The sequence below is a fragment of the Gymnoscopelus braueri genome (assembly GCF_963280865.1).
Source record: "Gymnoscopelus braueri genome assembly, chromosome: 10".
In the NCBI taxonomy this organism is placed as follows: domain Eukaryota; kingdom Metazoa; phylum Chordata; class Actinopteri; order Myctophiformes; family Myctophidae; genus Gymnoscopelus; species Gymnoscopelus braueri.
Window position 1 is genome coordinate 46,063,112 of NC_137611.1, and position 22,528 is coordinate 46,085,639.

The following is a 22,528-nucleotide window of genomic DNA, read 5'->3' on the forward strand; positions in this document are numbered from 1 at the left end:
GCTGGTCGCCTGGTGGCAGAAGAGGCAGTATATCATATTCGATGCAGAAGAGACTTTGAGAACCCTGTTACAAAGTCTGAGGTAACATTATATGGATACACAATACAGCTGTACAATACAACTCACATTTCTTATCCTGAGGGAAGAAATATAATTTTTAATAGTGAAAATTTTGATTTCAAAATAATTTATTCTGCAAGATTGATATGGGTCCAGGAATGAGGGGGACTAATAAAGGATAAGAAATGTGAGTTGTATTGTACAGCTGTATTGCGTATCCATATAATGTTACCTTAGACTTTGTAACAGGGTTCTCAAAGTCTCTTCTTCATCGAATATGATATACTGCCTCTTCTGCCACCAAATCTATAATACCAGACAGGCGACCAGCGACTTCACGTCCCCAGTCATCACCTCGTCGCTTTGCTTTCTGCATCAAACTCCTTTTCAGTTGGTCCTGGTAGACATTGTCAGGTGCACGATACAACTGCCGAGCTCTGTCTGGATAAAAGGTAGCCACATACAGTATGTGCATGATTAAATGATTCTACTTTGAGTGGAAGCCTACAATGAGGAGCAAGAAAAACAATTATCAAAATTCATTTGAATCTTACATACAAAAGACTTACCAGGGTTTCTTTTCAATGTGCCAGCATTGATACCTTCATTGCAAAGGATGCAAGTATTATGGTAGATCAAGTGTGCCAGCTAGCACTTGAACTACTTGACCCAGACAATGCCCTGCGTCTTTTCTTCCTGTCTGGCCGTTGGTCTTGCTCATCTTGCTCTAAAGAATAGATTATGTTTAAAGTTTTTATTAAATATTGATGTCACTCACAACAATAGAATAGGATTGAAATCTGCAAGTGGCAACTTTCATCACATTGAAAAAATCGTACGATTTCCAGTGGATATACCTCTTGCACGACTGTATAGCTCGGTTTTGCATTCCAAATGGTATCTTAGTTTGGGGTCATCTCAGTTTTTCCAGTCCTCATGTAGTCTTCTGATTAATGCTGCATCATCCACACTCTCAGAATAAGACAACATCTGTGCATAGCCTTTTTGGGTGACTTTTGAGAGCTTTTGAATCTCAGTCTCAGGACCACCACAGATGAAGCACCTTAAGCCACAAGCTACAGAATCCTCAGTAGACATGTTGTCTACTAAAAGACAAGTGTCATGATTGTTTAACTAATGATTGTTCAATGTAAGCAATAGGCTAGAGAAAATTGACATCTAAATTCACAGTAATCAAAAGTTTTGCAAAAAGTAGATAAACTACCGTACCTTAAAATCGTCCAGACATATTTGCCAGGATGCAACACTCCCGCTCCTTCCCCACATGCAGACAGTGTATCCCACTGAGCATGTGCACAGTAGGTGTACACTTTATCAAGTGTTTAGCAATATTTTCTTATTTTATTTTTCAAAATAGAATCAATTCAACAACACCCCAATCCCCTACCATTGATTATACACTGATTATACACTAACAATAACCAATATACCAATATTAGATGGCCAGGGAGACATTTTTACTCAAAAATAATGGTTGGAATGGATTCAGCACCCCTGAAAACCCCTAGTTAGACACCTCACAAGACTTTTATTTCTTTTCATATTTTTCACCCAAGCCCTCTTGGGCTCCTTAACTTTGATTGGCTCTCCAGGATTTTCCACGAGGATTTGGGGTTGCACTTTTTGAGAGGTGATTCTAGACACATATAAGAACACATTGGTGAAGAAAGCTATTGGTAGTACATTTTTTCACAGATGGTCCAAATATTTTGCTAAAATTCCCTAACTACAGGCACATAATGCCGAGCATTGCAAACTTTGATCCATTATAAATGTCTGTACACAGCACACTGATCTGCAGGGGTACATTGGTCTTTCAGTCTTAATTGATCAGTGATTCTTAACAGGTTTTCAACTGGACACACACACGCGCGCGCTCACACGCACGCGCACACACACACACACACACACACACACACACACACACACACACACACACACACACACACACACACACACACACACACACACACACACACACACACACACACACACACACACACACACACACCAATGAGGGAGAAAGACATAGGGGCAACGCACAGGAAAATACATATGACCCTGGCTGGGGTCATAACAGTTGGATTGGAGGTAAGTCCCTGCGACACACTTGTGTCATGTCCAGGGGGTGTACTTGTACATCATGGCTGGGGGATGTACTTGTACAATCAAGCCGACTCACGCTGCTCTATGGGCCACAGGGCTCGCCAAGGCGTACTACTACTTGTGCGAGCTATGGAGATTTTGTACATCCATATAGTTTGAGTGGATATCCTGCCACGTGACTATGAACTTTGGCTTTCCCTTGAAAGAGTAGGAAGGGTTTCTTGGCGAGATAGACATCTATGATGCTGTTTGACAGGAACTGTTTTGCTGATACTTTCCCCAATGTTGTGTCGTCTTCCTTATGGTAAGTAGTTGGAGGCTTGCCACTTTGGAATCTCTTCCGTGTGTCCTCTTTTGCGAGATAGACAGTCAGTACATTTTTGTATCCTGTTTTACAGGAACTGTTTTGCTGAGACTTTCCCCAATGTACTACTGGGCACATGATCCATGATGGCTTTCCAATTTACAGGGGATAACCATCACTGGTAGTATTTTGTGGTTGCTGATCAGCATCAACAAAGTCATCAGTACTTAAGCACTCACATGTTTTACTTAAGTAAAATTATCAATACTGCAATGTAGAAATACTCTATTACAAGTAAAAATTTGGAATTTTTGGACAAAATCTGTAGGAGTAATATCCAAAAATGTGTTTCGCAAAAGTCGGCCTCATGGTGGCGGTATGACAGGCTGATCTGAAAAATGTGGGGCAGAGGTTCTGCTGTGGCATCCAGGGAGTGTGTGTGCACAGTTTCACAGCGACCGGGCCAACGGTGGCGGAGATTAGCTGGTCACAGACAGAAGGACGGACGGACACACGGACGGACGGACGGACGGACAGGGGGTAAAACATACTCTCTCGCCATGCCTTCGGCCTGGCGGAGACAATAAAAACGTTGTATAGGCCTATATGCAACACGCGTAATGTATGTAGTGGGGGTCCCTGCTTCATAGCTCTCTCAGCTAAAGAGGTCCTTGGCCTGAAGAACATTGAGGGTCCCTGCTTTAGCCTTCGAGTTGAGCTCGAAAGATCCAGAAGCTCCGATATGTTTGGTCTGGAGCAGGGGTCCTTTAAGGGGTCTTATCAGTGATCTTAAAGGACAAGTCCGGACTAAAATAACATATTTGTCTCCGCCGGAAGCGGAGAGTATGTTTTCGCTTCGTCCCGCCGTGTGTTCACCTCCCTCCTAGCCAAGCTAACATTGGTCAAGCTCCACGTGACACGTGTCAATATGTTGACACCAATGCCTTTGATTGGCTAGAGGGACGCATGACGAAATAAAATCCTATAAATAGGTGTGTCACTTCAAAAAGCCATTTATGTTTTTTGAAGTGAGGTAAGACAGGATCAATCAGTCTTGATTGGAACAGTAGCTTCCAGTACAAATCACCCGTCCGTGCGTGTGTGTGTCCCTCTGAGAACACCTAACATTGGTCAAGCAAAGGCGCAGAAGGCCAAAGCTAAGAAAGCATACTCATCGACAACAGTAACACAGAAGAGGACATAGATCAAACACACCAATCAACTGCTGAAACTGTTCAAGACAATGAAGATGAAGAAGACAGACAAGCATTTGAACAAACCAGTCAACTACGAGGACTCCCATATGACACATTGCTTCAAGAAGATTTTTTTTTAGATGCAGACACTACATATTCAGTCGCCCCTGCAGAACACCAAAAACCACGCGCATTCTACCAAGACAACCCGTTCTACCAAGACGACCCGTGCTATTAAAATAGCACGGGTCTGCTGGCGGAGACTTGTGCTCCGAGGAGCACATTTTCTAGTTTTATTCTTATATTGATCCCAAATAACTGGCCATTGGGTCTATTTGCAGAATTGCCCATGTCGTCCAGTTTCCCCAGCAGCCCCCGAGCAGAGCCCATACGCATATCACTACAGTACTTATGCTATCTGTTGCGGTCAAAAGTGTTTTTCTTTTTCATGAATCTGTTAGTAGTTGTCATTACACATGCATCCATGCCTTGGTTGTCCCACACGAGCCGCTGTAGTTAGACCCAGTGCTGTTATGTATTTTGCCAAGTCCCAGAAAAGACATGCTGTGAATGGCATTTGGTATCAATCTAAATAAGAAAAAAAGGCTATAATGCTATTTTAGTCTGGACTTTCACGTGGCTGTTGTTCTGCTCAGCGTCGTAGGCTACTGTATGGATTAGGGGTGCAACAGTTAATCGAACTAATCAATGTAATAAAAAAAGAGGATTGATAACTTAATAAAATAATCAATTAACAATCAGTCCCTATTTTGGGCATGTCATTCTAGGTGAAAAGTAAAAAAAAAATTACAAAATAAATCATTAGAAAAGGGTAAAAATATCCAATCTACAACCTCACAACATGTCACAAGTATAAGTGAAAAGTGTGGAAAAAAAAGGTTAAAAAATAATGCTTATCTACAAGCTCACAACAAGCTCACAAGTTGTGAGCTTCTAGATCGGCTATTTTCACTATTTCTGCACGCCGCCGCTGTGCAACAAAGAATAAAATAATGCCTAAACGGTTTATCGATTCGCTGACATATTAAAACAATTTAAGTAAATTAAGCAAACAAAGTAATTGATGGGATTATCGAAGAAAGAAAATAATCCATAGATCGGCCATTTTCACTATTATTGCACGCTGCCGCAGTGCAACAAAGTATTAAAAAAAGCATTTAAAAAAATGTAATAAAAAGATGGTTAATCGATTTGCTGATATTTTAAAACAATTTAAATAAAATAATCAAACAAAGTAATCGACGGGACTATCGAAGAAAATAATCCATAGTTGCAGCCCCAATACGGATGCTTACTCAACCGATACGGCCCGCCTTCTTCTCCTTCTCCTCACTTGCTTCTTTGGCGCGGTCCTTCTTGCAGGCCTCCTGGTGGACCTTCTGCGTCTCCTGGTGGTTGTGGTTGCAGCTGCGCGTCTCCTCCTCCTCCTGGGCCTCACGGACGCAGCACGTCTCTTGGTCCTCCTCCTGCGTCTGACCGTTCTCTTGGGACCTGCCGCCTTCACGGTTCTCCTCCTCCTCCTCCTTGCTTCCGCCTTCGCTGGGGTAAATCCAGCGGAAACTAGGGCCACATCTGCCATTATTCTCTTATGGATAAAGAATGAACGAATTGAAATTGAAGTAATTCCTAGTTAACTGGTTAAGCAACTAATTACGTCTGAAGCACAACTGTAAGTCTGAGCAGACTTGGCGCCCTGCCGATTTATATAGTACTTGGGGGTCACTCTATGACGTCACTAATTTATTTTATTTGATTGTTTTATGATTAAAATAGGCTAGGTTTAGACGTTAGTGTAAGGGTTAGACATTTAAGGGCCCGATCTTGCGCGCCACCTTACCCCTTGTCCATAAAATTAGTAGCCATATTTTACTATTTTAATTGACTATTTGAACTATTTAAAAATGGTTTTCAAAATAGAAAAAAATGCCAAAAAAGTTTAGGCATAAGGGGTAAGTCACGTAAGACAGGGCCCTGAGAGGTTAGGTTTATTGGGTGGTCTTGCAGTTACTGTATGCCTGATTTATACTCAGTTGCACGTTGGTGTCACACACCAAAAATAGCAGATATTCCATGGGCCAAGACCCCACATTTAACAAATCGGTACCATCTGGGTGGGCAAATTCTGTTTTTTTTGTATTTCTTTATTCCTATACGTCCCTGGATTAGACCTTTCTGACTGGTAGCTTTATTAGTGTTTATCACCTCTTAAAGTAATGGACTGCTGTTGTTCATAAAAGGGAAAGCGCCTTCCCTTGAGATCGTCTTTATTTCATCTCTCCCCTCTCCCTGGGGGGTCTCATAGACTTTTTGGCAAGGATCATATCATAATTCTCATAGTTAAAACATTATAATGATATTATAGTTTACTATAATAATACAGTTACTGACTGTTATAGTGCATTATAGAGTCCACTGTAAACTGTGTGTAACAAAGTTAAATAAACAACTCAAATTTCAATAGTGGGGTGGAAATCATGACGTTTTGACTTCAGGCAATCGGATTAAAACACAATAATTAATGTGGGAAAGATGTGAACCTGAAGAACCCTAACCCTAACCCTCTTAGTAGGGGGCACTAAGTGAAAAATCGTTACGCGGCGGATAAAAGCATGACATTTGATACAGATGTCCCTTGGGTCATCCTAAAACATCCTAGAAGGGGTGCCCAAAAAAATCTTAAACAGGAAGTGAGTTATGGACAAAATTCAAAATGGCCACCTAAACTGTTGACCGTTGACTCAAAAGACACCAAAATGATCTCCAAAAAGCATACAATTTGGCACATATTATGTCCCTTGGGTCATCCTAAGACATCCTAGAAGGGGTGCCCAAAATAATCTGAAACAGGAAGTGAGTTGAAAATGGCCGCCTACAGTGTTGAAAGATGATGCAAGATACCTAAAGAATCTCATAAACGCAAGAAATGTGGTACAAATGTCCCTTGGGTGATCTGAACGCATCCTACAAGGGGTGCCCAGGTCTTAGTTTAAGACTTAGACAGGGGCCATTTTCGAATTGCAGCCTCCTGAAGGTGTATCTTTAGGGCAGTTACTTATCAGTAGTTATCTTACTCTATATATTCTTGTTTTACTCTCTGCATATTATTTATTTTGCACTCTACATCTTCTTGCTTGTTTTACACTCTATCTTCTCATGTATTTTCTTCTTGATCATTTTTTGTGATTAGTGTTTAGTAACTACATGTATTCATGTGTGCCATTTCGCAATTACCAGCACATTGGCATAATGCTCTGCAAGGTAACCCAGCATCTACACTTTCTCAAACAGAAGGGCTCAGCTTTGCAGCCACACTTGAGTTCTCTACAAACTTTGGCAGCCTCTGGCAAGAGTGTCCATAAAGGTGTCCACGGATCAGCGACTTTAATCCATCCATATTTTTCAGGAGCTGGTAGATATTGCATAGCTTTCAGGCTTCTGGACCAAATACCAGATTGGCAAACTGCTCGATTTGAATGTTGTAGCAGTGCAGCCCGTGTGGGAGGAGTGTTTTCCATTGAGAGACATTTAAAACATTTTTGGCACCCCTTAGGATGCATTCAGATCACCCAAGGGACATTTGTACCAAATTTCATGCTTTTATGAGATTCTTTTTTATGAGTGTCTTTTGCATCATCTGTCAACACTGTACACGGCCATTTTCAATTTAGTCAATAACTTACTTCCTGTTTCAGATAATTTCAGAGACCCCTTCTAGGATGTCTTAGGATGACCCAAGGGACATGTATGCCAAATTGAATGCTTTTATGAGATTCTTTAGTTGTCTTTTGAGTCAATCGACAACACTGTAGGTGGTCATTTTCAATTTTGTCAATAACTCACTTCCTGTTTAAGATTGTTTTGGGCACCCCTTCTGGGATGTCTTGGGATGACCCAAGGGACATGTATGCCAAATTGTATGCTTTTATGAGATTCTTTAGTTGTCTTTTGAGTCAATCGATAACACTGTAGGCGGTGTTTTGCCTGTACTCAAATAGTACCAATATCTGGTCTGGCCCATGGACTACAAGCCCACAATGCGTCACAGCACGACCCGTTTTTTCAGTGCACAAAAAAAAAAGCAAAAATAAGTGGTTATCACAAATAAAACACTGTGACTGTGATAGTGCAAAAAACTTTTTAAGTGTCAAAATGTTCGGAAAATTGTGTGGCTTGTGACGATTGGGTCCAATATTTAGTTCAGGGACCATGGGGCTAAAGAATGGTTCAGAAGATGTGTTCACGTTTTTTGATTGATTGAATACTTTATTAACAGTTTGACCCCATTTTTGTGCCGAATCTGGGTTCAGTGAGATCAGTGGAGCTCCTTCTGGTGTTGTGCCTGTGTGTGTCTTTTGCACTATTGAAGTAGTCTGACAGGTACATGGGTATCCCTGTTTTGAAGACCAGGCCCATTGCAAGTTGCTGTACTCTACCCTGAGCCATCCTATTCTAGCATAATGAGCAGGGGTTAGATGAGTTCTGGGTGTAAGGCCTACTAGTAGCAACCTGACCAGTTTGACTGGTTTGACATTCACTCACCCATTGGCATGAATAGTGTTTGCTGTTTTTTTGGGTCTGTTTTCAGTTCACAGTAAGGAATTGGGGAGGGAGGTGGAGAGAGAGAGAGGGAGGTAGAGAGAGAGAGAGAGAGAGAGAGAGAGAGAGAGAGAGAGAGAGAGAGAGAGAGAGAGAGAGAGAGAGAGAGCTGGCAAACAAGAGACTGACAGACAGTAGACGGACATTTTGCTTTTAAAACTTCTGAAAAGAGTGAGTAGAAATGTATTTTCTTTCTATTCTAAAACCACACTAATAGGTGCATGTGGAGTTAACATAATAATATTAATAATAATAATAATACTAATAAAATGTTAAATAATTGGGCTGTGAATTAGAGTTATTTGCAAGGTTGACAACAGAAAGGAGAGACCGAGAACAGAAATGCATTTGAGTAAAAGAGGACAGGTTGTCTTAAGTTTTGTTCACAACAAAGACTGAAAATAAGATAAAAACATGTTAAGCCCAATTTATATGGCAGTGTCAAGTACTACAAGCTCACAACTAATTGCAACTGCGACATGTTCAGGAGTCATCACCATGCCAGCTAGTGACGGACATTTTGATCAATATTTAATTTTTGTAAACTAATGGATTCGTAATGTGCCATAGTGTCTATGCCAGTGTGCTACACATTTTAAAACTATATAGACTAGTACGTCTGCATAAACACTAGTGCCACAAATACTGAGCCACTATATATATACTGTTACCACTGTCAATAATTCGATGACTGACGGAGTCTGGAGACTCTTTGTGTCTCCTACCGAAGCCGCTGCCAGTCATCAAATTATTGGCTTAGAAATGCGACAAAGACAAATCCATGAATTCAAGGCTCCATGGGGAGTAATGGATAGAAAAAAGGTGAACTTTCCCTTTAAGAAATCAAGAGGTTTATACCCTAACATTTCGCCAATGGGCTTTAATTTTTTTTAGATATTGTTTATTTAGAACTGTCAACGGCGAGTTTACATGGAGCAAGTGAGAGGAACATTGATATGTGGTCTAACGTCGCAGATAAGCTTAAGGGATTGGTTTAAGTGTTGTACACAGTGTTGTGACCTTGCACAGGTATATGCAAGGCATGGTGTTTGGCCCTTGCATTTCGAGACATTGTTGGTCCTGGGAGGGGTGGGTGGGTTTATTATTATTTTTATTTGTATTATTGTATTTAACCTTCTGTGTTTTCAAGTTGTGTATGTGTTTGTATCTTGTTTTTGTTGAAAAATGTATTCATTTAAATATTGCTGATTTGATAATAAAAACAATTGATAACAAAAAAAAAAAAAAAAAAAAATCAAGAGGTTTGTCTTTCAGGCAGCACTGCGTTTGATTGTTAGATGCCTGGCTGCTGCTCTGCCGAAATACCGTCTAATCAGCACAACTGATATTTCTAAATGATTAATCCATTCTCAAATCTTCTATTAACGGCTAGGCGACGGTGTGCTGTCATGCTCATTTCAGCACAGCTGGAGAGCTTATTTCAACCAATTGCTTGGTCAGAAGAACTACCTGTAGTATAATATAAACATTTCACTCCACTTTTGTCTTTTTTCTTCAGCCAAGAATGTGTCACTTGTTTCTACTCACTCTGCCCTGTGTGTGTGTGTGTGTGTGTGTGTGTGTGTGTGTGTGTGTGTGTGTGTGTGTGTGTGTGTGTGTGTGTGGGTGTGTGTGTGTGTGTGTGTGTGTGTGTGTGTGTGTGTGTGTGTGTGTGTGTGTGTGTGTGTGTGTGTGTGAGTGTGCGTGCGTGTGCGTGCGTGCGTGGGTGTGTGTCAGGAGGTAGAACAGCCACCTGCCTAGGAGGGGCGAAATCCCAAATCGATGTTGGCGGTAGCTGTGAGCAAGAAGGTTCCCGGTTCCATTCCCCGGTCTCCCCCTGGCTTCATGTCGAAAACTTGTCCTTGAGCAAGACACTGAACCCCCTAACTTCTCCTGATTAGGAGGTTGGTGCTTTGCATTGTTTCCTCCGAGGTGTGTGTGTGTGTGTGTGTGTGTGTGTGTGTGTGTGTGTGTGTGTGTGTGTGTGTGTGTGTGTGTGTGTGTGTGTGTGTGTGTGTGTGTGTGTGTGTGTGTGTGTGTGTAGATCTACATGATGCCCGGTCACAGATGATTGTCTTTCTTTCTCTTCTTTCTTCAAAACAACAAAATGTGTCTGTAGATTCATTGCTTTTATTACCTTTATAAATGTCTTAGTTGCCCTAGGTTCAAGATTAAATATGGAATTGGCAGCTTGTGTGCTTTTTGGAAACAATGATTACGCTGATAGGGAGAAATATAACAAAATGTAAATGTCCAATTAATATGTAAAGCTACTCCTGTGGAAAGGCTATCATAATTTACTTGTATTGACCCTATAAGCAATTTGATATAATGTTTTACCCACTGAAATGGTACAGATATCTGGTCTGGCCCATGGACTACAAGCCCACAATGCGTCACAGCACTTTTGGTGCTATGACGTTGTGATTTGCATGCTTTACAAAGAGTTGTACTCATGTTCCATGACTGGAACATTTTTACAGATGAAATAAGTGATTATCTATTTTCCAATAGCCTCTATCAAAGATTGCGCATTTAGAAAGATACGGCTTCCCAATTGTAGCCAGGTGAAAGCGTACACAAATGGCATACAACTGGTCTCCTAAGTGGGCACAGTCTGACGGCAGATCTTGCAAACGTCCTATGTTTACTGGTGCTATCTCGCGAGAGTGTGTTGCTGGACCAAAGAAAGGTTGATAGTAAAGTTGATTTTCTCTTGATTTTTCTCTCTGAAAAAAGCATTTTAAGTGTCAAAATGTTTGGAAAATTGAGTGGCTTATGACGATTGGGTCCAATATTTATTTCAGTCGACCATGGGGCTAAATAATGGTTCAGAAGGCCCAGGGCTTATTTCCATTGAGGTCCTGTGTATTTAAAAAGCAAACAATAATATAAAATAATATGCAAAACATCATATATACGAGTAGTAATAAAAAAATATATGTACAGTAAACAGTTGGGGGGGGGGGGGGTTAATTTCCGGTGGTAAGCTTAGACTTTTTACAGGGGCCAGTTACAAATTGCAGACACCTGTAGGTGCTCTTTTAGATCGGTTTTGAAGGAGGTTAAAGAGTCACACTTTTGTATGACTGTTAGTAGGGCATTCCACATTCTGGTGGCGTAGCAGTAGAACCAATTTGACCAAATTGTTGTGCCGAATCTGGGTTCAGTGAGATCAGTGGAGCTCCTTCTGGTGTTGTGCCTGTGTGTGTCTTTTGCGCTATTGAAGTATTCTGACAGGTACATGGGTATGGGTATCCCTGTTTTGAAGACCAGGCCCATTGCAAGTTGCTGTACTCTGTCCTCTACCCTGAGCCATCCTATTCTAGCATAACGAGCAGGGGTTAGATGAGTTCTGGGTGTTAGGCCTAGTAGCAACCTGACCCGTTTGACTGGTTTGAAATTCACTCACCCATTGGAATGAATTATAGACTGCAACATCATTCCGGTCTCCTAAAAAGGAGGCCACAGCCGTACCCGCAGATGGCATGTCTTTCTTTCTATTTCGTCTTGGGCTCTATGCACAGCAGCCATATTGGAAAGAAATTGCGCCTCTTCCTTACTTACCAATGATACTAATGAAAGCTCTGTTCCATTCTGGTCAAACAGAGTCAGGGTGCTGATATTGTGCATGTTGGCTCACTGGAAACACTCTGCTACACCAGTGGGTCCCAAAGTGTGGTCCAGGGACCCTCATGGTCTTGACGGGGTTCCAAATGGCCCCTTACGGGTGTAACAAATAGAAACAAGGCTAACGGTCCATTTGTACACTCTCAGAGTTATGGGGGTCCTTGAAATTGAAAAGTTTTATTACCACTGTGCTACACTAAATGGAACAGAGCCTTTAGTATAATTGGTAAGACCTGTGGAGGAAGTAAGGAAGAGGGCCAATTTCTTTAATACTGCTGTGCATATAGAGCCTGTTGTTGATTTATAAAAGTATAGGTTTAAAGTGGTTACACTTTAAAGCATTAATAACACATTTAGCTGGGGACCCCCTGGAACCTCCACAAGGACCCCTGGGGGTCCTCGACCTCACTTCTCAACATGTGGGCCGGCCCGGCCGGGGCCCACTGGTGGGCCACGAGGGTATTGCAAGTGGGGCCCGAAAATATTGGCAAAACACTAAAATTCTAATGTTAATATGACATTAATATAAAGAAAAGAAGAAAAGATATATATTAAAAAAAGTATATACTATGTTAATTCTATTGATCCAAGCCGGAACACAATCGATTGATTAATCATTTAAAAAAAATGCTCTGAAAAGGCACACAGCCCACCCATCTAACCACTTAACACGGCTGGTGTGTTAAGTGGTCAGATGGGTGGGCCGCAGGCACTTGAGATTTTCAAGTGGGCCCTGATCCAGAAAAGGTTGATTGGCTCTAAGCCAATAAGAAGCTAGAGTCTAAACTTTGCTTCTTGTTGGGAGATTATTTCCTAGAAAGAGAGCACAGCACACGTGAAACAGAGAAAGTGAAACAAAAATAACTAGACAAATGTGCTCCTCGGAGGTACGTCTTGATGACATGACTGTAGATATAATGTGGACCGATTTGCGTGATGTTTGGATAAAATATGTAGTAATAGCAAAAAAAACTGTTTTGCAAAAATCGGCCTCCTGATGGCGCTATAACAGGCCAATGCAAAGTTTCGCACACTGCATTCATGATTTGAGGCATTTTGTTCAAAACGGACCATTCCTGCAAACTTTAGATGCCAATCTTAGCCTATCAGGATGGACTATGAAAAATCAGACAGATCCATCTTGATCACGTGACTAGAGATATAGAGATTTAGTGTGTACCGATTTTCGTGATGTTTGGACAAAATCTGTAACATTAAAAAAATATTTAAAAAATGTTTTGCAAAAATAGGCCTGGTGGTTCTGCTATAATAGGCCAATGTGAAAGGGTGGCATTTCTTCCTCAGCCTAATGGGAATGTGCGTGCAATGTTGCATGGCAATCGGATGCTGCGTTCATGATTTGAGGCATTTTGTTCAAAACTCCTGCAAACCTTAAATGCCAATCTTAGCCAATCAGGATGGAATATGAAAAATCGGACAGATCTGTCTTGATCACATGACTAGAGATAATGTGAACCGATTTCCATGATGTTTGGACAAAATCTGTTGTGTTTAGCAAAAATTCTGGCATCCAGGGAGTGTGTGTACAGTTTCATGTCGATCGGGCCAACGGTGCCGGAGATTAGCTGTCCACAGACGGACAAACACACGGATGGAAAGGGGGCAAACAACCTCAATTACATTCACCGTTTTGGAAGTAATTGAGGGGGTTTACAGAGGATAAATCACTACTGAGCCTTGTCATGAAATTCTCACCGGATTCAGTGGATTGGTCAAGATTTGTGGACCCATCCGATATCTCCCTGGACAGCAGGCTGAGATCCTTCCTTCGTCTCCTTCTCACTTGCTTCTTTGCCGCTGTCCTTCTCGCAGGCTTCCTTGCGGGCTTCCTGGTGGCCTTTCTGCGACGCTTGGTGGACTTTCTGCGTCTCCTGGTGGCCGGTTTCTTGGCCGCTGCACGTCTCCTCCTCCTGCTGGGCCTCACGGACGCAGCGCGTCTCTTGGCGGTGGTCCTCCTCCTCCTGCGTCTGACCGTTCTCTTGGGACCCGCCGCCTTCACGGTTCTCCTCCTCCTCCTCCTTGCTTCTGCTCTCTCTGGGGAAGCATCGGTAACTGATGCCACATCTGCCATTAGTCTCTTATTGAAGTTAAAGATTTAATGAAATTATTACTTCCAACACACTGAACTGTAGTTATGACAAGAGACTCGGTACAGTGCTCTTTAATATAGTACTTGGAGGCCACTCTATGACGTCACACAAATTCATCTTATTTCATTGTTTTGGGGTTAGGATTAGGCATTTATAGGTTAGGTTTAGGGGGTGGGCTTGGAGTTAGGCAGCAGTTTGAACACCCTTCGTAGTGAATATATACAGTGAAATAGATCGATAAAAATACCACACACACACACACACACACACACACACACACACACACACACACACACACACACACACACACACACACACACACACACACACACACTTCGAAATTAAGGAAACTTGTTTGGCTCAGCATAATTTATCTACCTTTAGTTAACTTGGCATATGCTTAATATTTTTATCAGATGATCAGATCATCCGTGAGAGTACAATTTGTAAACTTTGGGTTCTTGCATAGAGCATGAACCAGCACAGCAGCTCGCCCTATCCAAAAGAACAGATGTAAGCTGTCGACACGCCATGTCGCAGTGCGTTGATAGCTTGTATGTCTGTTTTTTGGGTAGGCGTGTGTGTGTGTGTGTGTGTGTGTGTGTGTGTGTGTGTGTGTGTGTGTGTGTGTGTGTGTGTGCGTGTGTGTGTGTGTGTGTGGTCTTTTTATAGATCTATTTCGCTACGAAGGGTGTTACGAGCGCCTAACAAACTGCTGCGTAGGACAGCACTACGGAGGCTACGAAGCCTCTCCCAGGAGTACGTGCGTGCTGTTTCCCGAAGCTAGTTAGGCAGACACGTAACACCGTGCTCTTGAGAACCAACGACGGTGGTGTTTCCCGAAGCCAGTTTAGATAGCACGTAGCACACAACCAGCTGCTACGAATGAGGGTAGAGCATAGGTTTGGTTGGGTCCCAGCTGTGTAGGAGGCTCTTACGCAAGCTGTGTAGGCTACGCACGACCTGAAATCTCTTTAGGAAAACCTGGCCCTTACGTGCCTGCTAAGGTACTGCGCAGCCTGTGTGGACGCACGTAAGACCCTTCGAAAGGACCGCACGCAGTCCCTACGCAACATCTCTTTGGGAAACCCGGCCAATATCAGTCACCAGAACCAAGGACGGGTGTTTCTGATGAATCTAACATAGTTAAAATGGAGTTTGAAGTTACAATGGGTTTGTATAGGAAGGGGGCGTGTCTGATAAAATGCGCGTCCGTTTTCACAACCCAGTGAAAGTTGGCCAATCAGGTGGCGAGTTCGAGTGAAACCGAAGGGAATGGGCGGCCATGTTTTCATGTCCGTTGTTTTTACTTTTGGTTTTAAAACTTTAAAACGCTCTCAAACTTATTTTTTGAGGCACGGAATTTACTTTTAAGATATCGTTTGGATAGAATTTAGTTGTTTAACTTCATATATGTGGTCAATTAATCATGACAGAGCCTATTTTAAAAATATAAATTCAGAGAACCGGCAGGGGCGGGCAGTGACACGTATGTATCCGAATAAAGCAACCTATTTTTGGCATAGCCCCTTCAAAAGTCCTCTTGGCTGGTGGTGGTCTTTTTTTTTATCTCTGAAGTTGCCTAGAATCCCTTTAAATATCTGAAATACTGAATCAAGCAACTTAAAAACGGTCCAGGGTTCTCCCAAAAGCCTGAGTAGACGATAAAATGACCAAAAGTTTTTTTGAAAGTGAAGTATCCCTTTAAATGTGTTTTGGGGTTTTATATTGAACCAGATAAAGTATTAATTATTAACTAAATAATAACTTCATTGGAACACAGGTTAGGGGGTTTTAATTAGGCTTTTCCTGAAAAGTAACAGTTCTGGACATACAAGGTGTCCACCTGACAGTGACGGATTGTACCTAACTAAGGTAAAGTACGTTGCTTCATGAAGGAAACACTTTTCTGTATGGCACATGTTTTATTGGGTATCTTTGTACATTTGAGTTCAGGTGAAAGCTTTTGCTCTAGAAACACTTTTCTTTCTATTTCTAAGTCCTTAGTCAAGGGGATATGGAATGTAGGCTCATCTTAATCAAGTAATGTGATTTCTAGCTATGCTAGTGAGTTAAAATGGCACTTTTCTTTTTGTTCATTTCATGCCACATTTTTCATTTTAGCTGTGTGCCGGGTGCAGCTGGCCAGCTGCAGCACCACCATTTCCTGGTGCTAAGAGAAGCATGTACAATTGGTGAGGAACAGCATTTCATTCATTCAGATTATATTTAAATGTATCTTTTGAGAGTTACTGTTTCATGTTGTATAGCATACAGTTTTACTGAACTTGAAGTTAAAGGACCACTTCACCCATTTTCAACATAAAGGCTTGCAATTTATTAGAACAGTAGCCTATAAGGTGTCGATTGTGGCTGGCTACTAGACACATATTCACAAAGCACTGCAGTGTGTGTCCAGTGTGTGTGTGTGTGTGTGTCTGTATGTGTGTTCGTCCGTCTGTGTACAGCTAATCTCTGGCACCGTTGCATCGATCGGCATGACACTGTGCATGCACACTCCCTGGAGGCCAGAGCAGAACCTCTACCCCAAAGTTTCCACGTTGGCCAGTAAAAGCGCCACCAGGAGGCCGTTTTTTGCTAAACACTTTGTTTTACATTACCCCTATGCATTATCTCTATAGTCATGTGATCAAGACGGATCTGTCAGATGTTTCATATTCCATCCTAATTGACTAAGATTGGCTTCCAAAGTTTGCAGGAGTGGCCCGTTTTGAACAAAATGCCTCAAATCATGAATGCAACGTCTGATTGCCGTGACACATTGCACACACATTCCTAAGGAATAATAAGCTAAGTTAGATTTTTCAGATCCCATTCCAAGCTATGACCACACTTTTCTAGTTTATTTTGGTTTACGTACTTTCAAAGAGAATAAAGCACAAAGAAGTCATAGTTTTGTCATCCATGTTCTCATGGAATATTGGTTCTTCTCTGTTTGGACCAGGGCAGGGCCGGCGCGCCCATTAGACACAGTAGGCAGTTGCCTAGGGCGCCACTAGGGGGAAAGAAAAATCAAGAAAAATAAAATGTTTTTCTTTTTTCAGGCTCCAGTTGGCGCTGTGGCAGAAAACGGTGGCGCGGCGCTGTCAGACATAGGATAGGCTCCTGTCCTCTGTATTACTTTCTGTTTAAAGAGACTGAGGTGCTCTTATTATGAAATGGGGGGGCTGCCAGGAAAAATATTTTCTAGGGCACCAAATTGCCCAGGACCGGCCCTGGACCAGGGATTGACCATGGCAACGTCTCAAGCTGTCCCTATTATCAGAATTCTGGAGGAGCTGGGAGACGAGGACTTCAAAGTGTTCAAGGTGTATCTCTGTGAAAGAAAATCCATCCCCTGGAGCCAACTGGAGAAAGCTGACAGGGCAGACACCAGTGTTAAGATAAAGGAGACCTACCCTGAGACAGCTCTGGAGATCATAATGAACATTCTGAAGGACCTCAACAGGAATGATCTGGTGCAGAGGTATTCATTCACTGGTCCTTCAACCAAAGGTAATTAACTTACAGGCCATGTAGGTCAATTTAAACACTCCTTTAACATTAGTTATATTACTTCTGCTATGGCGTGGTGTGAAATTCAGACAGCATGAGCTTTGTGTAATGTGATTTTCTACCTCTTACTTCTCTAGTCAATGTGCAGAAAGATGATTCATGACGTTCTTAGACCGCAGAATTGTTCACAACTGTATTCATATAATGATGAATCACCATATCCTCGTAATTTGAAAGGATGTGCCAGTTGATCCTAATTAACATACAGTATAGACTCCCCACCAATCCTAAAGCTCAGTCCACATCAATGATTCACAACGCAACAAGTTGCAACTGCAACCACTTGCAACAGAATTCCAAAACTGCACTGACCTGCAATGGGTTAATGCAGACCACTGCAAGTAGTTGCAATTTGCTACTTGTTGCGTTGTGAATCATTTGCGTGGACTGGGCTTAACCCATTAAGACCTGAGGCCGATTCTACAAATCTTCTCTGTCGGGTGGAAACTCCAAAACTGTTACTTTTCAGGATTCAAATTCAAAAAGCAAAAGTAGCAGATCGCCGAAACACGTCGCTTGGTGCCGCGTTTTGAGCTTGTGGATCTGCAAAAAAAACTAAATTCTTCACCATAGACTCACTACACAACATGAATTTTTACATTTCAGGTTGGTTATGTGGGTCATCATAACTGTATTTCAGCCTTAGGCTACTCTGTTACAAAATGTAAGTGTTAAGCGTTATTGACATCCCTACTCTTAGCTGAGACCAGCGCTGGCCAGACGGAGGACACCACCGGGCGAGGAGGACACCGTCACGAGAGCGAGGGAGCCAGTGCTGAACCAGGGGTTCAAGCGAACTCGGGAAAACCAAGTTAGACACTTTAACATACATTATTCCTGTGTTTGATATGCCAAGTTGAATGAATTTGGAGTGTTATAGATAGAGCCTAGACAACGACGAGCTGATTAGCAAAGTTAGTGCTATCGAGAACACTTGGTTAACTCAGATGTGACAGTAGTGTCGTGCACTTTTGATCCAGTTGGCCTCGTTTTAGTTTTGGGGACCTGACAGATGTCCCTATTAGCGTTCCTGGTAGGACATCGCCTACATATATCGTAAGTGCAGGTTACACAGGTTTAACAGGCAGGTTTGACAGCACCGAGGCGAGATCCATGCTTGTAGGGAACAGACGTGCAAAGGCAGGATGTGACAGCAATGAGATGTGAGAGCAGTGTTCCTCGCGTGACATGATGACTCCTGAACATTAATTCTTATGTCATGTAAAGTTGTTCATGAGCGAACCACTATCACGGCAGAAATCTGATTACATGAGAAAATGTAACCTTGATATGTCTCATAAAGTAGTAAATAGAGAGCATCGATTTTGGTTAAATAAGAATAAGAATAGGCTACACAAGAAAAAAGTAAGTAAGAAAAAGAAAACCCTTTAGAAAAGTGTTATTATAGGGGATTATTATGGGGGAGTTGACTCTTATATCCAGTGTCACCATAATTTTAAGGAAATTATGCCACGCTCAAATGTTCAATCTCCATCTGCTGGATAGTTTGGTGTATCAGACCAGGTCAGGTTTGCTACATGAATGCCATCATGAGACTGATTGTCATGAGACAGATAAACTGGATGATTCAATCCAGCGGGAATAGAACATAGTAAGAGAGCTCAGCAAAACATGGTAGAGCTGAGAGAGAGAGGGGGGGGGGGGGGGAATACATTGCTTTTTCACAGCACACAATGCCATGCCATCTCAGCCCTACTATCTGCTGACTTTATCAATCTACTTTACAGCCCAGCAAAAATGGGCATTGGGCAAGGCGAAAAACACAATTTAACAAAGGGATCCGCCAGGTTTTTAACTTGTCCGTCACTTCCACTTATTAGATGGCACCAAGGGGACAACAGGCAATCAGGTTTAAGTCTGGAGATCATGGATGTACTGGGGGATGCTGGCATTACATACAGGGAGGACAGGAACCTATCATCTTAGCATACATACCGTATCTGCACAGCATACACAGAACGTTTGTAATTGCAGTAGATATCAAATAGTGTTACGGGATTGGCACAGTGTACTTATTTCCTGTTTGGTTTCATCATGTCCATTAACCGTATATGGAACCGTAAAGCTACAGAGTAAATGCTCAGTAACGGCTATCAACATTGATCTACATACAGTCATATATGACTAGTGTCGGTGTCAAGCCTTGATATCTCTTCTCTCTCTCTCTCTCTCTCTCTCTCTCTCTCTCTCTCTCTCTCTCTCTCTCTGTCTCTCTCTTAGTACGTCCAGCTGAATTCTACAAACAGACAGGCAAACTAATACATTCAGGGTCACTGTCAGTTTACAAGCTGCCTCTGGAGAAAAACAAGTTGGACATTGATGGATGCAAGAGCTACAGTTTTGGCAAGAAAAGCACGAGGCGAAATCGCACCATAATGGTTATTGGAGCAACTGGGTCAGGAAAGACCACCCTCATCAATGGAATGATCAACTACATATTAGATGTCAAATGGGGGGATTCTTTTCGGTTCAAGTTAGATGATGAGGAAACAAAATCTAAAAAAAATAATCAAGCTGAGAGTCAGACATCTGAAGTCACTGTGTACAAGATTAACCACCAAGAGGGATTTCAGATTGACTATTCACTAACCATCGTTGACACACCAGGTTTTGGTGACACTCGGGGAATAGATAGAGACAAGCTGATCTCAAAGCAGCTGAACAACCTTTTCACAGCGAAACGTGGAGTCTCTGAAATGGATGCAGTTTGCTTTGTGACTCAGGCCTCTCTTGTACGGCTCACAGCTACACAGAAATATGTGTTTGACTCTGTGTTCTCAATATTTGGCAAAGACATACAAAATAACTTCAGGGTTTTGGTGACATTTGCAGATGGTCAGCCCCCACCAGTCCTGGAGGCAATCAAAGAGTCAGGGGTCCCATGTCCAACTAAAAAAGGGCAGCCACTTTATTTCAAATTCAACAATTCTGCCTTGTTTGCAGCCAACAAATCACCTGGTGCAAACAATGCAGGTGCATGTGATGACGATGATGATGATGATGATGATGATGATGATGATGATGATGATGATGATGATGATGATGATGATGATGATGATGATGACAGTGAAGATGGCACCTTTGATAAGAGCTCTTGGGACATGGGTTTCAAAAGCATGAAGAACTTCTTCAAAGCTTTGAACCAAATGCAGACCAAGACTTTGACTTTAACAAAGGAGGTCATCAGAGAAAGAGAGACGTTTGAAAACTCTGTTGAAAGCTTGCAGACGCAGGTCACACTTGGGTTAGCTAAGATGGACGAGATCAGACAGTTCACTCAAAAACTTGAGAAGAATGAATCAGAGGCCATAGCCAATGAGAACTATGAGATAGATGTCACAATCAAGACACCATTTCAAATATTACAAAAAGATGGCTATTCTTTAAACTGTCAGCAGTGCAACGTGACATGTTGCACTGCTCTAACTGTCTCTAACTGGTGTGGTGGCAATGATGCAGATAAGTATAAATGTCCTGTATTTGGATCAGATGGTAACTGCACTGCATGCACAAGTAAATGCCCCTTTACATGGCACTTTCTTCAGAGGTACAACTGGGGTTACAAAGAAGTCATAAAAAAGCAAACAGTACAGGACCTGAAAGACAAATATGAAAAAGCTAAACAGGCTAATATAACTTTCAAGGAGCTGATCTCTGAATTAAAAGCAGAGTACAAACACCTGCAGAATGAGGTGGTGAAACGAATGCAGGAGTCAACCAAGTGTTTAGACGGGCTGAGAGAGAAAGCACTGAGGCCCAATCCCTTCTCCACTCAAGACTACATTGATCTGCTCATTAAAGCAGAGCAATCTGAGTGCGGACCAGGCTACATGGATCGCATTAAGTCCCTGCAGGAGATGAAAGAAAAGGCAGCGTATAGGGCTAAGGTAGAAAAGGGAGAACCTCTTCTCTCAGACAAAATGTGACCAACTGTTCAGTGCTGGATCTGAGGGGCAATGCTATTATAGTTAAGTAAAACTATCAAAATAAGGAATGATTTGAAAAACGAGGTTTAAAAATTTAAAAACAGAACTAAATCAAACTGTATCATGTATTTACAAAAGGAACAAAAGAAAAGTCCAAAGTCTTTTCTGACATTTATACCAACCAGAATAATGTGATCAGTGTGTTCATAATTGTCAACACCTCCAGTGTTATCTAATGCTTAGAATGACCATGTAGTGTGGTGGGGGCCAGTGGTTTACAGTATCCAGCTGTGTGGTATAGACTATAGAGGATGCTGTGGGCTTCCAGGGGTATTTTGTTTTGATTTGTTCTATTTTGTTTTACTTTTGGTCTTTGTGTTTTGCATTTTGTTTGTTTCTGTTTAAAAAAAAAGGAAAGAAGGAAATGGCATGTTTTTTTTCTGGACATTGAGATGTAATTCCTGTCTGCCATATTTCTTAATAAATATAAATCATGAAAAAATAATGTTCCTGTGGTTGTCTTTTTATGTTGGCAGGACAAAACTAAAAGTGTTGAACATAACACATTTGTCAATGAAGGCGACCCTATATCTCCAACCACTATAAAGTGTCCCATAGCAACAGTACAGGTGTTGATATTGCCTATTAGTTATTAATAAATTAATTAATTATTGATCCATTAATCTATTAGAGGAGACAGACTTAAAACATTGCTCCAGGGGGAAACTTGTGGGAAAAATACAATACAGCAATGCAATGAACAATGAAAACAAATGTACTTTATGTATTTTGTATGTATGTGTGTATCTATTTATAGCTTAAATGACTTTTAACTAGAAAAAGTGCTCCTCGGAGCACTGCCAGACTCCTAGTGGTTGAAATCTGAAGATCAGAGCACTACGTCACGCTAAGCTTGGCCAATCAAAAAGAGGGACATGTAAGAAAACGTTTTCGTCCATA

General features: G+C 41.8%; 1 protein-coding gene across 3 annotated transcripts; it reads left to right on the top strand.

Moving 5' to 3' along the window:
* Nucleotides 1-8,406: 8,406 nt before the first annotated feature.
* LOC308093096 (uncharacterized protein) lies at nucleotides 8,407-22,061 on the top strand. Of its 3 annotated transcripts, XM_080439310.1 has the most exons (7): nucleotides 8,407-8,475; nucleotides 10,042-10,208; nucleotides 13,768-14,003; nucleotides 16,170-16,240; nucleotides 17,111-17,561; nucleotides 18,322-18,432; nucleotides 19,863-22,061. In XM_080439310.1, the coding sequence occupies exons 5-7, from the start codon at nucleotides 17,225-17,227 to the stop codon at nucleotides 21,566-21,568; spliced, it is 2,154 nt and encodes a 717-aa protein (XP_080295436.1). In that variant the 5' UTR covers nucleotides 8,407-8,475; nucleotides 10,042-10,208; nucleotides 13,768-14,003; nucleotides 16,170-16,240; nucleotides 17,111-17,224; the 3' UTR covers nucleotides 21,569-22,061. The 3 variants fall into 3 exon arrangements, with proteins under 3 accessions (XP_080295436.1, XP_080295434.1, XP_080295435.1); XM_080439308.1 differs by lacking the exon at nucleotides 13,768-14,003; XM_080439309.1 differs by lacking the exons at nucleotides 8,407-8,475; nucleotides 13,768-14,003 and having other exon boundaries at nucleotides 9,884-10,208.
* Nucleotides 22,062-22,528: the final 467 nt, after the last annotated feature.